The sequence below is a fragment of the Pseudonaja textilis genome, chromosome 1, assembly GCF_049901715.1.
Source record: "Pseudonaja textilis isolate UNSWEBS1 chromosome 1, rPseTex1.2, whole genome shotgun sequence".
NCBI classification, from domain to species: Eukaryota; Metazoa; Chordata; class Lepidosauria; order Squamata; family Elapidae; genus Pseudonaja; species Pseudonaja textilis.
Genome location: NC_141990.1, coordinates 188,540,184 through 188,558,759, shown reverse-complemented (window position 1 = coordinate 188,558,759; position 18,576 = coordinate 188,540,184). Strand labels below are relative to the sequence as shown.

The following is an 18,576-nucleotide window of genomic DNA, read 5'->3' as shown; positions in this document are numbered from 1 at the left end:
AAGAAGAAGCTAAATGCAGGATGGTCACATGAGGATTTGACTGTTTTAGCTAACTTTCTTACATGTATTCAGAAATGTGGAAGGCACTACGGCATGTTTCCTCCTGATGCTCTGTCGATGACATTAGCAACTGCAGATCAGATGAGATAACACCACGCCTGCATGTTACACCTATTCAGTTTATTTTGTTTAGCTTTTTTCTCTCAAAAATATCCCCTCTAACACAATAGAGTTAATCTACCCTAAATTCCATATAAGAGAATGGAATTCTACCTACTTTTCTATCGAATACACATTGCAGAATGTATGTCCTGTATATACAGATAGTCCTCGACTTATGACTATAATGGAACCCAAACTTTCTGTTACTCAGTGAGACAGTTAAGTGACTTTTGCCTTATTTCTTGCCATAGTTGGTAAGTGACTCACTGCAGTTGTTATTAACTTAACAGTTAAGTGAACCTGGTTTCCCCATTGACTTTGCTTGTCAAAAACTTGATCGCATGACCCCCCCAGACACCGTAGCAGTCATAAATAGAAGCCAATTGTCAAGCATCTGAATTTTGATCATGTATCCATGGGGATGCTGCAACTGTCATTTACCAGTAGATGTGAAAAATGGACATAAGTCAATTTTTCAATGCCATTGTAACTTCGAATAATCACTATACAAACTGTTGTAACTCTACGACTACCTATATTTATTCTAATTTATAACACACACACACTGGGTTTTTCTTAATATATATATCTGAATGTTTTGCACATGCACATGCACACACAAACACACACATTTTAAGAAAAGTGTGAATATTGGCATTTAACATTTTCCATAGTTCCTGATTTGAGGAACCTTAAATCAAGTAAATTTGCATGAAAAAGTCCAAGGAATTTATCCCTTGTTGTTAGGGGGTGTACATCTTACAAGCATTGTCTCTTATGTGACTATTTTTTATGTGAGAGTGGAATAGAATGTTGTCCCTAGTTGGTAATTTATCACACTTGAAGGTGCCATCTTACCTAATTATACAGCAGAATATTCTAAATGCTAAATTTCATTGCCAGGTAACATGCACACCAATAATAATAATGATGGGATATAAAAGCAATATATTAATTTATAATGAATACATGGATAAATGAGAAATTCTTCACACTGATTTCTGGCTGCCCCAGAGAGTTTTAATTTCAGTTGCTTCGGTAGCTCCATGAGAAAGCAGAATGCTACCCTACACGGGAAAGCATAAAGTTAAAATATATTAAATGTGTATTATGAAGCTTGTCTATGGAGAATCAAATTGTGTTTATTCATCTGGTTCTTGAAATATTTGTACAGTGCACTTTTCCTCCTACCTTGATTGAAAATAGCTAATAACAAAAACTAATCATGGAACGAAAATAACTTGTAAGATTCGGCATAATAAAACCTCGTAAGCTGCCAAATTCCTTAATTCTGTAGCTCATGAATTCATTAAAAAGTTTGACATTGATCTCAATTCAAGTATTTGAATGGTTTTTCAATCCCCTACTGAGCTGTTTTATATTGTATTTTAGGGGACTCGTATTTCACTTGGAACTAATGTATTCTTGTTTACCTGCACTTATGTTTCACTTGGAAGTAAACACCCAATGCATTTTGCTCTTGATACAAGTATTTGCCCCATCGTCAGCCTACTGTAAATGCTTTAACTACATTGCTTGAAGTTTAACATATTGCTGTGTGGACTATCGTAATGCATTATCCTAATAACCTTTTCTAACGAAAAGGGGAACTTGTTTTCTAAACATTAAAAAATGAACTTGTGCTACTTTGCTAGTGCTTAATGTTTTTTTCTTTTTTTTTAAATGAATCCATAAAGTGATTTATCAATTGCTTTGTCTTCAAAAGCAGAATGTGTCCTGCAAAATTGTGCAGCTGAAATATGATTTGCATTAATTTCCTGCTTATCTGTGTGGAACCTGCCAAAACCTGTCAGTTTGGGACACTTGTGTAAACATTCGTAATATTTTTTTTTAAACTGTCCTGTATCTTTATTCTGTTTTTCTCCTATTTTGCTCCTACTTTCCTAGTTCCAATTTTTGCTGCTGGAAATATTCTCACTTATCTATTATTATTTTTTTTAAAAAAAAAAAGACAGACAAGCATCTGAACTCTGGCTAAGCTGTGCGTGTGTGTGGAAATAATTTATGTTATGGAGGGGATACTACACATTTATAATTTGGGTAGTTTGTTTATTCAAGAATAATATTTAGTTTTCATTTTAAAGAAATATGCTATTTTCCCCTTGAATCAGGAGTATTAATAGTTACCCAGAGAAATCTCTTAGGTAGTGGTTCTGTCTTTTAAGCATAAGTATGGAACCTGAATACTTATTCTGGATGTAAACTTATTCAAATATGTATTTGTAAAATAAATAGGATTTATGTATTTTCTCAGGTACACTGATTTCACTATATAGTGAAAGCATCTTTGAATGTCAGGCTTACTTTTTTTTTTAAAAGGTAAAATATAAGTTTTTAAATAGCTATACATATTGATGGATCAGCTATTTTTATTTTAAAACTTTCACTTGGAGATAATTGATTTTCCTTGAGATTAGTGAATCGTGGTAAATCATTTTTCTGAAGTATCTCTATAAAACATCCAGTATGACTGAAAAGTATCCAGCTGTTATGCTGTGGAAAGTGATGGCTATTTACTATCGGACAATGAAGAGAAGGAGACGGTGATGCATTTATACTAGCTTTTACTTGTTTTTTTTCAACTTTGAAACCAAAGGACCCTCGGGGTGCATATAACCAAGAATTATAGAATGAAATGAAGCAAGTATCAATTTTCCAGTGGTGTAACCTGTAAAGTTGTGACTATGGACCTGAAAAGGGGGGAGGGATTGAAAGTTTTTCATTGATTATATGATACTTTAATACAAGACCAGGTCAGAATCCTAACAAAGATCATAAAGCTGGTAATCTAAATTGTGCACTGTGGTTTACAAATGAAACCTGGCACACTTATACTAAACATCTAAATATGGATTTTACTAACCTGGGAGGATTACACTAATGTATCATTCTGTCATTTAAATTGTGAACCAGAGCAGAATATCCTAAGCACAAGTGACAAATATTTCTGAATATGATTTTTATTAAGACTTTGTCTTAAGAAAAGAAAAAATTATGGTAGTCTTCAGGCAGTCACATGATTTTATGTAAAAGTACAGTTTATACAATCTTATCTAGCAAGAGCATTTAACAGTAGAGAAATAGGATCCAGAATGCTTTGTACAGTCACTAAAGTGTTTCTTCAACTTCTATCCCTTCCCACTTTAAAAAATTATGAAGAATCCCAAAAGAGCTTTTGTTTATATGGGTTATATTTATCAATATTCACCATATTAAAACATGAAAACTTACAGATTCCTAGACTATTCATTGAACCATGTAAGAAGATATTAATATAAATATTTTTTGCGATTCTATCATTCTTAACAAATAAAAATAATATTGAGAAGAGGAACATTGTTTTAAAATTTTGCAAATATCTTCAGTAACTAGTAAATAATTTTGATTTTGTGGACCCCTGCGAAGCTCTTGGATGGCACTTTAAGAAACCCTGCACAATAGCATCACTTCTAGTTCAGTGCTGATCAACATATTATCATCATTCTAGCAATAGCCAAAATAATAAAGAGCTGTGGTGTACACTCTCAGTTGTGGGTCATGCAACCACAAAATGATGTGCAAGTTGGAGAAGGGATTGACTATAAACCACCTTGAGCTGCTGGGGGAAATAGTAATTCAAGGAGAGTAGGTAGTGTTAGCTCATGTTTGATCAAATAATTCTAAGAGAGTACAAGAGAGCCCACAGAGTAAAGCTTCATGGGTATTGTAAGAGGAGAGCCTTTTTAGGCTATGTGACAAAAAGTGAGGAGGAGGTTGGTGGCACATTTTAATAAAAGGCATAAGCTTTCACGAGAGGCAGTTCACTTCAGCTGATACACAGAGTACAGATAGTCCTTGACTTACAATAGTTTGTTTAAAGACTATTCGAAGTTACAAAAACACTGAAAAAAGTGACTTATAACCATTTTTCACACTTACAAACCATAGCAGCATCCCATGGTCACGTGATCAAAATCCAAACACTTGGCATCTGATTCATATTTAGGATGGTTATGGTATCCCAGGGTCATGTGAACACGTTTTGCGACTTTTTGACAATCAAAATCAATGGGGAAGCCAGACAACCGTATTACTAAGTGAACAACTGCAGTGATTCACTTAACAATTGTGGCAAGAAAGGTCGTAAAATGAGGCAAAACTCACTTAGCAGTTGATTCACTTAGCAACAGAAATGTTAGGCTCAATTGCAGCCGTAAGTCGAGAACCACCTGTATCTAGAATGATGTACCATTTAAATGAGGGGGAGTCAACATAGGGAAGGGAGAGGAAAACAGATTGGTTGTGCTTATGCAGGCAAACACATGAGAGGTATTACCAGTACTTATCAATGAAGAACTGTAATGCAGAGGTGTCAAACTCGATTTCATTGAGGACTACCTCAGGGTCGTGTTGACCTCAGGGAGCTGAGGTGAGCATGGCCAGGGTGGGCGGGGCCAGCTCAACATCACTTGTGTCCAAGGCATCTGTGGTGGCCCAAGCGCTCTGACAGTGAAAATAGGCTCCCAAGCTCCGTTTTCGGTTGTGACAGCCTCCTGTAACCCTCTACCAGTGAAAACAGAGCTCAAGGGGGCCAGCCGCTGCCTTCCCGACCTCCATTTTCGCTGGCAGAGGCACTCTGGGCCAGTCCTTTGCTATTTCCAGGGCAGCCCTGCGGGCCAGATCTAAACACTTTGTGGGCTGCATCCAGCCTCCAGGCCTTGAGTTTGACTGCTGCAATGTATTACAATGTCATAGGGTTTATTGAAAGCTTCTGAGATTGCCTGAAATCTTTTGATATATGTATGTTGAGGAACCTCTTGCTGAATGGCGGAGTTAAACTCCCATTTTTCCAAAACAGTCACTCTGAGTTCTGCCATAGTTTGTTCTGGGAGGTTGAAATGCTCCAATACAGCAGCCCAGTGCCAGTCCATGGTTGGAGGTTGTGGACTGCCCATTTCTGGCCTTCCAAAACTTCCAGGAGGCCTGTTTTTCACCCTCTCCAAGCCTCTGTACGCGCCCTGCACTTACCAGCATCCAAAACAGGCCGTGTGGAGACTCCTGGGAGGGGAGGGTTAGGATGGGCAGGACCAGCCAGGAGTGGGATATGGGGGTTTCCGAACTGCACAGAATCATAGCTAGGGGCTCTCCTGAACCCCTGCGAACCCTCAGCAACCCACACCTGGATAGCATAGACCAGCAACCCAACAGTTAATTGTTATTCACTACCCATCAGGAGTTAAAGGAACACTTGTGTGGTGAGCATTCTGAGCCTGAAAGTCATTATGTCATTATATACGAGTAGTCTTCCTTTTTCCTTTATGTTTAAAGATGCATTATTGAATCTTAAAAATAAAATATAAATCCTTACATTCTAGCAAAATATATTTTAAAATCCTGTAATTGTTGATATTTGAAACATCTCTAATGATTTTGTTCCAACATCATGCATCCAAATTCACTGCAAACCTCTCCCTGGCTCTTCTGCTTATTTAAATCAGTTGCTGGTTGGATCAGTTTCTAGTAGCAGGTGTGGATACTCAGTACAGTTAATTTTCTCCCTTTGGAAACATCATGGTTTTCTCCAATAATGGATCTCTGCATTTAAAAGCCTGGCTTCTTTGTTGGCCTTTTATCTCAACAATTGATGTTTCTGTATTAGTGAAATCATGTTTCTATCTATCCAATCTTTTAAGACATTTGGAAATCTGCTCAGTGCAGTGATACCCACCATTGCTGCATTTGCCAACTGAAAATCTATTAACTGTGACCTGTAATTAGGTGCACAACTTAATGTAAAGGATAAATGGTGACCAGTGAACTGTAGAACTAGCCTTGATGGTGAAAAGAATGATCCATTTTGTCTTCCCAGCTGTGTCTTTGGAAACCAGCTCAATGACAGAAAATAGGTAAAATTGAATAGATTGAAATATTTCTGGTTCATTATACCCAAAGATCCTTTTCTTTTCTTCCTGTTGAGAAAGATGGAAGTTTGAGTATCCATGGATAACTTCATTGTTAAAATATATTTGCATTCTTCCATTCATAGTCACATATAATATATATTAAACCTAGCTTGTGATGGGGTACTATGTGGATGGTGGCCCTGATTTCATACTTAAAACAACAAGCAAATAGCAATAGCCCTTAGATTTATATTCCGCTTTACAATATTTTACAGCTCTCTCTAAGCAGTTTAGAGTCTGCATATTGCCACCAACAATCTGGGTCCTCATTTTACCCACCTTGGAAGGATGGAAGGCTGAGTCAACCTTGAGCCTGGAGAGATTTTAACTGCCAAATTGCAGGCAGCCGACAGTCAGTAGAAGTAGCCTGCAGTACTGCATTCTAACCACTGTGCCACCATGGTGTCTCTGTGCAGAATTTTTGGTGTCCCTAAACAGTGTTATCTTATTGCTTTTCTGCTTTTACTGCTCAGCTCACGTTGGTTCCACAATGCTGCATAATTCTCATGTGCTTGTTATATGGGAAGTCACAATTCTCCACTAATTGTAAGATCAAAATAAAATTAAAAAATAATTTCTGGATAGCCCAAGGCACTGGTTTCTACTTGAATCTGTGGAGGTCTATCAAGAAATGGAAGGTTATAAGGAAGAAGGGCTTGAAAATAAACCTCTAGAGAAAGAGAAGTTCTGAAACCAACCACAACACAGTGGGCAGGGATTTGACCTATTATATCCTGTGCTCCTTTCCAGTCGTGGGATTCAAAATTTTTTACTACTGGTTCTGTGGGTGTGGCTTAGTAGGCATGGATTGGTAGGCGTGGCAGGGGAAGGATACTGCAAAATCTCCATTCCCTCCCCGCCCTACTAATCTGCTTTCCAGCTCCGTTCTCTGGTGAAGGGCAACAAAAGAAGGGCCAGCCGATCAGCTAGGACTTGGGAGACAGAGAATAGATGGGGGTAGAGCCAGTCAGAGGTGGTATTGGCCGGCTCTCTGATCTACTCAAAATTTCTGCTACCGGTTCTTGAGAACTAGTCAGAACCTGCTGAATACCACCTCTGCTCCTTTCCCTTGAGTGCATACAACCTTGCCCAGAGCCAGGCATCTATTTAATGTATCCAAGTTAGGAGAGAGAACGTTTTACCACATGTTTGCTCTTGACTGGAAATATTATGAAGAAAAGCTTTGCTAGAATTTTCAAAACATGATTTTGGGTTGCGAGGAAGTTTAGATTGTTCTTACTAGCTATGTGCCACAGTGAACACTAGCAAAAGAGTAGGAGAAATAAGGTTGAGACAATAATGTTAATGTTATTTAGGGCCTAAAACATTAGTGCAAATCTTTAAAAAGCACAATTAATGTATCAAATCAGAAGAGGATAGTTTGGTGAAATGTAATCATACAAAACTACAAGCAATCAGAAATGACATACTAGGTCAACAGCAGTTATATATATTTCCTATATTTATTCAATACTCGCAATAAAATTAATTGCCACTGCTGTTAGTTCTGTAGGATTTAATTTATTTCACACACAGGAAAAAAAAAGCTGCATGACAGGTGAGGAACTTTCTTAAGAAAAATATTTAGCATTGCCACTGTGCAGAAGGAAAAGGGATTGGAAGAGACAAAGAAAAAAAGCAAATTCAAGCCCTATTTGTTCAGTTTCAAAAATCAAGATTGGTATTACCATATGTATTTCAGTTAGAGAAAGGTATGGCTTTTTGTGGGTACCAAAGCCTGGGCCTATCTCCTTAATTTCTGGTTGAAATTGATTCTCCCCCTCCTGTGGGTCTGGCTTCATTGGTTCTCAGGGGCCATTATAAATCAGTCTGGTTAACAAAAGGTAATGGAAACCTCCAATCCTCAGGACTTTCTTTGGGAAAAGCCTCTCTCCATTAGGGTTTAAAAATGGCAGGAATCAATTTAAACAACACTTCCAGTTTATTGATTTTTTAGATTAGTTTAAGCTTCGTGTCCAATCCTATAGTTTGTGGATTCTTCCTAATGTGCATGGGCCATCGTTTTACCTCTCTTCAATTGCAACTCTGAAATTTCATTGGGCTTTTGCCCTAAACAGATTGGATGTACTACCCCCTGCAGTTCTGGAGAGGATGTAAAAAAAAACAGCCCCTTTTTTTCAATAGTATTTTGCCCATGTGCAAAACATTTGTGGACTCTCTAAGCCAGATGATCTTTTGTTGCTCTCTCTGTAGGGCAGGGGCATCAAACTTGATTTCATTGAGGGCCACATCAGGGTTGTGTTTGACCTTGGGGACGGGGTGGAGGTGGCCAGTATAGGTGCGCTGGGGCGCTTGAGGTGGCCTGAGCGCTCTGCCCAGTGAAAACGGGCTCCCGAGCTCCGTTTTTGTCTGCGACAGCCTCCTGTTAACCCTCCACCAGAGAAAATAGAGCTCAGGAAGCCTGCCCATGGCTGTTATATGCTCCATTTTAGGCTGTGATGGCCTCCTGCAACTCTTTGCCTGCGAAAATGGAGTTCTGGAGTGTTCTGTACGAACATTTGCATACTCGAAATCCGGCAGCCCGGATTGGCCAAAGCGCACGGCCACCGGATTGGCTGAGTGCGCAACACTGATTGGTCGTTAGGAATCGGCCGCGATTGGCTGAGCCGATCGCGGGCGATTCAAAACGACCCGATTGGCCGCAGCGCCCGGCGAAAAGTGCTTTTAAGCCGCATCTCTTTCCCCATTCCGATCACTTGTGTTTTTACCCCAATAAATGAGCTGAACCAAGTCACCGACTCGCGTCCTTTGTTCGTATGAGAGATACGACACTGGCGACGATGGTGGGATTTTAAAACAAGTCCCACACCACACGCGGCCCACGGAACCGCAACCGGCAGCATGGCCAGCAGCAACGTGCCACCCTCCCCCTTCAACCAAGCTACGGAGGACTGGGAATCGTACATAGACCGATTCCTCATGTTCCTGGAGAAGTAGCAACCTCAAGGACGCGAATGGGCAGAGGAAAAGGGCCGTTTCCTCACACACTGCGGGCCCGCAGTGTTTAAAATGGCAAAAGCCCTCGCCAAGCCGCTCGACGTAAAGGCCATGGACTGGGCCGATCTCGAACCGCTGCTGAGGAGCCACTACGCACCCGCCGTGCCCACCCTCATCCGCCGGCACGAATTCTACCACTGCGATCAGAAGCAAGGTGAGAGCGTCAGCAAATTTGTGGCCGACCTCAGGGACCTCGGGGCCTGTGCGGGTTCACCGATCTCGATGAAGCCCTGCGGGACCGCGTCGTCCTCGGTCTCAGGGACCCCGTCCTACAGAGCCGGATCATGGCAAAGGGCGACATCTCCTCGCCGACGCTCTTGCCGAAGCCACCGCAGCAGAGGCGACCGGAGATCAGCGGCCCAGTTGCGGCAAGCCAGCACCGCGGAGCGACCCGCCACGACCGAGGCGTCCGCGACCCCGAGAACCAGCCCGGATTCGACCATCGAGCAGCCGCCACACACACCACGGCGATCTCGAATCCCCTCCGACTCAGAAGATGACGAGGAGGACATCCACCGCTGCAGACGGGACACGACCGGCGCGAGCCACGGAACCGAAAATCAAAGTTCCAGTGTGCCGGCTGCGGCGGCGAACACCTGCGGTCGGAATGCCGGTTCTTCGATGCAATATGCCGGCATTGCGACAAGGCGGGCCACATCGCCAAGGTCTGCCGTTTCAAACGAAACCACAGCCCCGCCACCGAGAAGGCAGCCCACGGAGACGCGACAACGCCAGACGCGACAACACCCCCGAGGAACTGCGATCGGGATAGCGAGAGCCGTTGGAGCCGGGAAGCGAGGAGCCGCCGTTTCAACGAAAACCGCCAGCGCGAGAAACGCACCAGGCGATCATCGTCGGCCATTCCTCCAACTGGGATGGCCGGAAGGTCCACGTGGAGGTCGCCATCGAAGACCGCCCTGCAAGATGGAAGTCGACTCCGGATCCTACCTATCCATGGTCGCGTGGCGGGAAATCAAGCGGCTAGTACCCTCCATGAAGCGGCACGAGCTGGAGAGCCAGAAGCTCATCCTCAAGGACTACCAGGGAATCGCATCCCGTGGTAGGGACCGGGCACTTCAAGGTCGCATTTAAAGGGCGCACGAAATACTTCCCTAACCATCGTTGAACGAGACCGCCCCAGCCTCCTGGGACTTCAATGGTTCGCGCCGCTGGGAATAGAAGTGACCGGCACCAACCACGTCGCCGAGGCAGACTGGGAGGAGCAGCTCGTGCGCGAGTTCCAAGAGGTTCGACGGCAACCTAGGCAAGTACCGGGGCCCCCAATATCGTTCAGCCTTGACCCCACCATTGCCCCTATCCGCCTCAAACCCAGCGAGTGCCTTTTGCCCTCCGCTTCCCAAAATCGATGAGCAATTAAATAAGCTCATCGAGCAGGGAGTTCTCGAGCCAACGGACCATGCCCGATGGGAGACCCCTATAGTCACCCGATAAAGCCAGATGGGTCGGGTGAGAATCTGCGGGGACTATAAGGCCACCCTGAACCGTGCGCTACAACAAAGCGCCTACCCCGCCCCAGTAGTGAAACACCTCCTACACTCACTGGGGGCAGGGTTTTCGCCAAACTCGACCTGGCCCAAGCCTATCAGCAACTGCCGGTTGACGAGGCAACCGTGAGGAAGCGCAGACCATAGTCACACACCGAGGGGCATTCCGCTGCAAGAGACTCCAATTCGGAGTCAGCATAGCCCCGGAGGTATTTCAAAGCCTAATGGAGAGGCTCCTCCGGGCATAAAAGGGGTAGTACCCTATTTTGACGACGTGTTGGTAGCGCGGCCGACCAGAAACAATTGGAGGGCCGCCTAAGGGAGGTACTGCAAAGATTCCAAAGTGCAGGGCTAAAAGTTAAAAGGGAGAAATGCCAACTGCGCATGGCACGGGTCGAATTCCTGGGGTACCTACTAGATCAGCACGGAATCCACCCCACCGAGGGCAAAATAAAAGCCGTCAAGGAAGCCCCGAAACCCAGAAACAAAACTGAGTTACAAGTGTTCCTGGGGTTGATTAATTTCTACAATGTTTTCCTGCCCCAAAAGGCAACCGTGGCGGAACCGTTGCATAGGCTGCTCGACAAGGCAGCCACCTGGACATGGGGGAGACGAGAAGAGGACGCGTTCAACAAAACCAAGGACCTTCTCACATCGGACGCTGTCCTCATCCAGTACAGCGAGACACTCCCCATCACGGTAACGTGCGATGCATCACCCTTCGGCGTAGGAGCCGTCCTCAGCCACACCCTCGCCGACAGAAAAGAAGCACCCATCGCCTTTTTCTCGAGGACCCTTTCAAAACCCGAAAGAAACTACAGCCAATTGGACAAAGAGGCTCTAGCAATCGTCGCAGCCGTAAATAAATTCCACGAATACCTTTACGGCAGGACTTTCTCCATAATCACGGACCACAAACCGCTGCTGGGAATACTGGCAGGAGACTGGGCCACCCCAATCATCCTCTCCCCAAGGATGACAAGGTGGTCAATTTTCTCGCCGCCTACAATTACCGGCTAATCCACCGCCCGGTAAGTCAATCCCACGCGGATGCCCTCAGCCGCACACCATTGCCAACCCTGGACGCTGACCCAGCACCCACCACATCTACCCTGAGCATCGAGACTTTACCCAACCTACCCCTGACCGCGTCAGACATTGCCCTAGCAACCAATAAAGACAAACATCTGGCGCAGGTCCTAAGATGGGTGGGAAAAGGGTGGCCAGAAGGGGACGTGGACAACGAGTTCAGAGCTTACCGAGCCGACAAACAGAGCTATCAACGCAAAAAGGCTGTCTACTGTGGGGGACAGAGTCATAGTTCCAGAAAAATTGCAAAAAAAGTCCTGAGCATGCTGCACGAAGGGCACCCGGCATCGTTAGGACAAAAGCCCTGGCCAGAAGTCACGCCTGGTGGCCAGGGATGGACAAGGAGATCGAAGCCTGGGTGGCCTCCTGCAAGCAGTGCCAGGAATCAAGACCAAACCCCCGCCGCCCGATCCTAGAATGGGAAACCCCAGGGGGCCATGGTCCCGAATCCACGTAGATTTCGCGGGACCAACCAGAGGACACACCTTCCTGGTAACCGTCAGACGCTTACTCCAACTGGCTGGAGGTAAGCAACATGAAGACAACTACCACAGACGCCGTCATCAGAGAACTCAGTAAGCTCTTCGCAACCCACGGCCTTCCGATGTCATCGTGTCAGACAACGGCCCCCAGTTCACCGCGCTACCCTTCGAGAAATTCTTGGCAGAGCGAGGGATCCGGCACGCATTAACGGCACCGGCGCACCCGGCGAACGGAAGGGCGGAGAAAATGGTCCAATTCACAAAGAAGACCATTCAAAAGATCGAAACCGGGGACATACAAGACAAGATAAACCGGATGCTGCTAATTCAGCACATAACCCGAGCACTACGACGAACAAGAGCCAGCGGAGCTACTAATGGGGAGGAAACTGCGATCACCGCTCGACCGCCTGCACCCACATACAACCCAGAAAGACCCCTGACTCCACCAGCAAACGCAGAACATTCGCACCAGGAGACAGGGTCTACGCAAGAAACCTCACCGGGACCCCCTCTGGATACCGGCAACGATCACCCACGCAACAGGCCCACACTCGCACCGCCTTCAAACAACCGACGGACGAGCGTGGAAACGCCACATCGACCAACTGAGATCAAGGACCACCGCGGGAAATACAACCGACACGCAAACACCAGGTACAGAAGGGAACCGGCAAAACACCAACCAAGAGGGGAGGGAAGACCCCAAAGAACAAAAAGAACAAACCCACCCAAAAAGAAACCAGCAGTACTCACCACTTGAAGAACCGGAGAGCGACCCACTCGAAGCCTCACCTGGAAGGAGCAGCCGAGCCAGCTCAACCAGCCCGGAAAGCCCGAGCGGGAGCAGCGAAGCCAGCAGCTCGACCAACCTGGGGAGACCAGGAGGGAGCCGCGGCGAGAGGCCTGACTCACCCTTCCAGGCGGTTCCATCAACGAGGCGGAGAGCGACAGGAAGCCCAACCGAACCAACTGACAAGCAAGAAACAACTGACCTGTGCAGGTCCAGTTGGGAAGCACGGAGCCCCGCCTACTTACGGGACTATGTCAATGTAGGACCGATCCAAGAGGGGAGGGTGTTCTGTACGAACATTTGCATACTCGAAACCGCAGCCCGGATTGGCCAAAGCGCACGGCCACCGGATTGGCTGAGTGCGCAACACTGATTGGTCGTTAGGAATCGGCCGCGATTGGCTGAGCCGATCGCGGGCGATTCAAAATGACCCGATTACGCAGCGCCCGCGAAAAGTGCTTTTAAGCCGCATCTCTTTCCCCATTCCGACCACTTGTGTTTTTACCCCAATAAATGAGCTAAACCAAGTCACCGACTCGCGTCCTTTGTTCGTATGAGAGATACGACATGGAGAGCTGCCCGTGGCTCTCCGGAGCTCCATTTTTGCTGTCAGAGTCACCACGGGCCAGTCTTTTGCTGTTTCCAGGGCAGTCCCATGGGCTGGATCTAAACGGGCCAGATCCAGCTCCTGGGCCTTGAGTTTGACACCCCTGCTGTAGGGAATCAATACAAAAATATCAATATAGTCACAGGATACCCTCCCCCCAAAACAATATTTATGAACGTTTAAGAAACTTTGTTCATAATAAATACATGAAGATTTAGGACTGAAAAAGAAATACAGCCAATGTCAGATGCAAAATTTTAAATGGCCACCAGATGGCAGCAAAGCATTTGACTGTTTCCTTTGCTGCCATCTTAATGGTAATGGCTCCAGGAGCATCTGCACAGGCCCTGCACTTACTTGCCATCCAAAACAGGTTGCGAGGAGATTCCTGGGAGGGGCGGTGTGGGGTGGGCAGGACCAGCCAGTCATCGCAACTACTGGTTCACTGAACCAGATGTAAAATTAACATCTGGTTCAGGTGAACCAGTGCAAACTGGCTGAAACCCTCCCCTGGGTTTGTGTCATAGGTTGTGAAAACCATCAAGAGGTGATAGGTGTGCCTAAAACATGCTGCAACTTTAAGAAATTAAATTATGAAAGGCTAAGTGACTCTTAAAGAAGTGGTTCCATTTTTGTAAGTGCACATGAAAGCCTGAATAAATTGGCCTATATTAATTAACAACAGCATGCTATGTTCATGTGTTGGAAGAAATGTCCATCCTGGTTTAATTCCAAGTGGGGAGAAAGACGCTGGAAACATGGAGACTGCTTGGAAAGATGGTTTAATGGTGGACAGGACCACATGGTTTGAGCAAAAGAGCACAAGGGGGGGGAGAGATACCCTCTCTTGGACTTTGACCTTGTTTGTTGTTCCTGTGACAAGAAATGTATCCTGATTGGTTGTCAGACTCCCATGGGGCCATGCAGGGGTAACTTTGTAGGTTGTCTTGAGTCCTAGGCTTGGCTGAATCTTGCTGGGTAATGTAATGAAGGGGTTTTGGGAAATTCCTATTTTGGCTTAATGGCTTTGTCCTGGTTTGGATCTGAGTGAGGGCTAATCACTCTGGAGCTGAAGATCTTTTGTGTTGTAGATAAGCTGGCACCAAAATATCTGCTGGGGCTGAGTTTCGGTGTCCCTTAAGAATTTCTATTCCTCTTTTAGGGGAAATATTCTGCCTTTTAAATATTTCCTAGAATAGTTCATTCTTCTAGGAGAGGGGTGGGTGCTAACTTTCTAAACATGCAAAATCTGGTGCATGAAATAAGATGGAGGGGGGGGGAACCCTCCTGGGAGTCCTTGCAATCCCTCGGTCATGCCGATGACCCTTTAGTTAGCTGTTTCTGTACACAAGTCTATTACTGTCCTGCTGGATCTTCTTCCTACTTCTGGGTGCCCTTCTATTGTACATGGAACCTATCAGCTATATTTGGGACATAGACTTGGAGCTCTTCGAGAACACCAATAGACTGTGAGTATATAAATCTAGCATTGTTCCTGAAGATTGCTAGAGTTGTGCCCCTGCTGACGGGCTCTCTGTGTATAGATGCTCCGTTGTGGTGGCCCATCACTCAGGTAAGTTGAAAAATGTCTAACACACCTATTTAAAATAATCGTATTGCTGATCCACTATACATTAACAAGAACAATTGCTGGTTTTCCCAGTTGTAGGTGATATTTGGGAGACAAATCCAAAGAGTTTTTTTTTTTAAATTTAACATCACAACTCTTAAGGACAGCACCATTTATTGGCATTGTTCCTAAAGCAGATTAGAACTTGGCTGGTTGGTGCAGGGCAATTTGTATTGGCATACTTTTCTGTGGGCTCAGGAGTGAAGGATGGCACATTAGCATAACCACGAGAGTGAATCCAACATGGCCTCTGCAGGTAAAGCTACTCTGATTGCTTACTAAGATAGAAAGCCATTTGTCTATAGAGAATTTCTACTGGGGCAAGGCGACATTGTAATTTTATTCTCACCAAGGATCATATGGCCAAAAGAACCAATGGACTTTTGCTCTATAAAGTCTCTGATTGTCTCCTGAAGACTTTGTTAGTATGCTTGGTTAGTTGCTTTCCTAACCAATTATTGGACTTGTACAGACTTTTTAAAAGCAGATGCAAGTAGCTATTGCCTCAATTCATCTTCGCAGATGGGATTTGTATATCTTGCATCTGAGGCTCTGATGCAGGTGGTGATAGAACCTATTTAATGGAACATGAGCCTAAGCATTAATGTCATCGCATATAACCCATCACATTGCTTCCTAATAGTAAATGTGATAAATGATGCATATCCGGCAAGTATTTTGGATTTTCTCTGCTCATTTTGAACCTGTACTGTATGAAAAGAGAAAAGTAATAATACATTTGGCTCAGATAATATGACAATCTGCAGAAAATGAGATAGCAGAAATGGTTTTCAGATAGATGCAGATGAAAGTGAGCCATTCATTATAGAGCTATTATTTCCTAGCTATGTTTTGCTCAGTTTTCAACACATGCACACAACTCAGACACAGGCATAGGGAGAAATTAAACAATCAACTGTTCTTTTTTCATTTCCATTGCTCTAATCTATTAGGCACATATAACATTATTGTTGTTGTTGTTATTTACATTATTTTTAACAAATACATGCACTCAGAATTCATTGTGAGATGTACATAGCAGATTTTTCTGTGAGGGGAGTAGCTCTGAAAGTGTCATATTTGTGGCTAGTTACATCTTTTCGATTTGCCATGAATGATCATCTGGAAGAAACCTTTGCCTATAGAAATGGTATAGGAAGACTCCTTTCATCAGAGTATATAACTATTTGGGGCCCAGTTGTTCTGCTACAATCCTGAATCCTTGTCTAAATTTCCTGAAACTGTTTGAAAGAAAATGAATGGCCAAGACAAGCGATTTCATTTATCAGATAATAGCAGGAACGATCCATGGATATCTTCCACATTGAAAGTATCCGGAAACAATTCCTTCTGGATAACGTCAACAACAGATTTTAGTGTTGAACAATTGGTTTGACTTTTTCAGCTGTTCATACAAATTGCCTGCATATTTTTCAGGAATCCCCCTCCAACGCTGTTCCAACCAGAAACTTGGTCCAGAGGATTCAACCACTTCATTTCTCAGTAAGTAATACCATTTGGGGGATTGAAACATTTATTTTTAAAGGCACTGTGAACTGATCTGTGGTAAACTTTGGAAATGAACATACATGTAAGGGGACAAAAGCCATTTTTTTCATTTTATATTGCATTTGAAAAAAGTACTGTGACTCTTGATAGGTACAGATCTTAACTATACATTTATTATTATTCATATTTATTTGATAGCATATTTACTTTATTGTAAAATTTTATTTATATCTGACCTTTTGATTTGGGAATTCAAGGTGATATACGGAATTTTTTCTTTCCTTTTTTCCCCTTATAGCAACAACCTTAGTAAGTGGGTTGAGCTGAGAGAGATTAACTAGGCCAACATCTCATTTGGGGAATTTCTGTGGATGAAGGTTTGATTTTCTTGGCATTTTCTGCATCTAATTCATGATCTTAATTATTATATCACATTACCTCTTATCTTCCTGCCAAATGGAATCACTCATAGTATTTCTGCTGTGCTAAATTACAACCAAGGTGTATAGATCTCTTGAGAGGAATGGTTCAACTAATGATTGGAATTGGCATCAGGGATTTCACTCCAGCTCATATTTTTTCACTAGAATGTGCGGAATGAACTAGATTGGGAAGAGGCATTATCTTATTATAAGGCATTATCTTATTATTTTTCAGTGATGTGAATAAATATTAACTTATATTGCTAGATGTCTGTGGAGATTCTCAGTCATCCAGGTCATGGTTGTCCCAGAGGTGCTTTTTCAAGAGGCAAATGGACCTTCTGGTTTCTTTTTGAAGACATTTCACTTCTCATTCAAGAAGCTTCTTCAGCTCTAAACATCAAGTAACAGACTAGGTTCATAATACAAATTATTAGTTGGTTGATTGAATGCCCAGTTTACACACAACCATATGAGATAAATCATAGATTGACAACCACAGTGACTGAGTTCATACTCAACTTAAGTTAGAACCAAGTGACTAAGTTGAACAAAACCTATAAGCTTCATGAATGTTAAAAATGTCTGCTGAACAATATAATAAACGTTCATGTTCTTACTTGTTGAAACTGGTCAATTTTTTTTTTTTATTTACAATCTGAGGAAACATATACGATACAATCAAGTTGTACAGCTTAAAAATCCTTAAAGGTCTTACTGAGTACCATGTATATATGTATGTGTATGTGCATGCATATATGTATATGACACTTTTACTATTCGGTGGTCTAAATATGATATATATGGGATTGATCTGTGGGGGCATCCAGAATGTTACCCTGAAGCTCAAGCTCTCCTCTGGGATCTGGAGGAAAAAAATTTTTTTGTAAGACTCCTGCTGACAGTGCTGTGATGATCAATCATGGCAGAGCTATATTTCAGAATTATTCAGACTATTCTAGCATTTAGGTTCTCTGAAGAAAATGTTTATGATAAAACACAACTGTTTAGCTTGTCAATCATTGTTTATAGATGGTTTGGTTTCCACTTAAAATTTCATTTCTTAAAAAAAAATGTAATAAAAATGAAGTCTATACAGCTTTGAACTGTCCAACCATTAGTGATAATTGGCTCATTTATATGCATTAGATACACATTTGTCAGTGTCTGACTTGTGACAGCTTTGCTTTGATAAATTAAAAGCAGTGATTGTAACAAGTCCATTTGCTTCTTACCCATATATTAGGACCTTGCCTGATTTTTCTGTCATCTTCTGATGAGTAGTTGACTTTTCAATAATTCCATTATCTACCTTCTTCTTGAGGTTGAATATCATTTGCATAAGAAACTTATCTTAAACCAGTTGTGGTCCAGATGCATGTAGGTTACATAGTTA

General features: G+C 43.4%; 1 protein-coding gene across 7 annotated transcripts in view; it reads left to right on the top strand.

The window, feature by feature from the left end:
- Positions 1–18,576, top strand: part of MYO3B (myosin IIIB) — a 290,878-nt gene that overhangs the window by 60,521 nt on the left and 211,781 nt on the right. For 6 of the 7 annotated variants that reach the window (XM_087919959.1, XM_087919960.1, XM_087919961.1 and 3 more), the window contains exon 8: positions 16,687–16,752. The exons of the other annotated variant lie outside the window; for it this stretch is intronic. In XM_087919959.1, the coding sequence (XP_087776085.1) occupies positions 16,687–16,752 (66 nt within the window). The remainder of the gene's footprint in view (positions 1–16,686; positions 16,753–18,576) is intronic. 7 annotated transcript variants of the gene reach the window in all.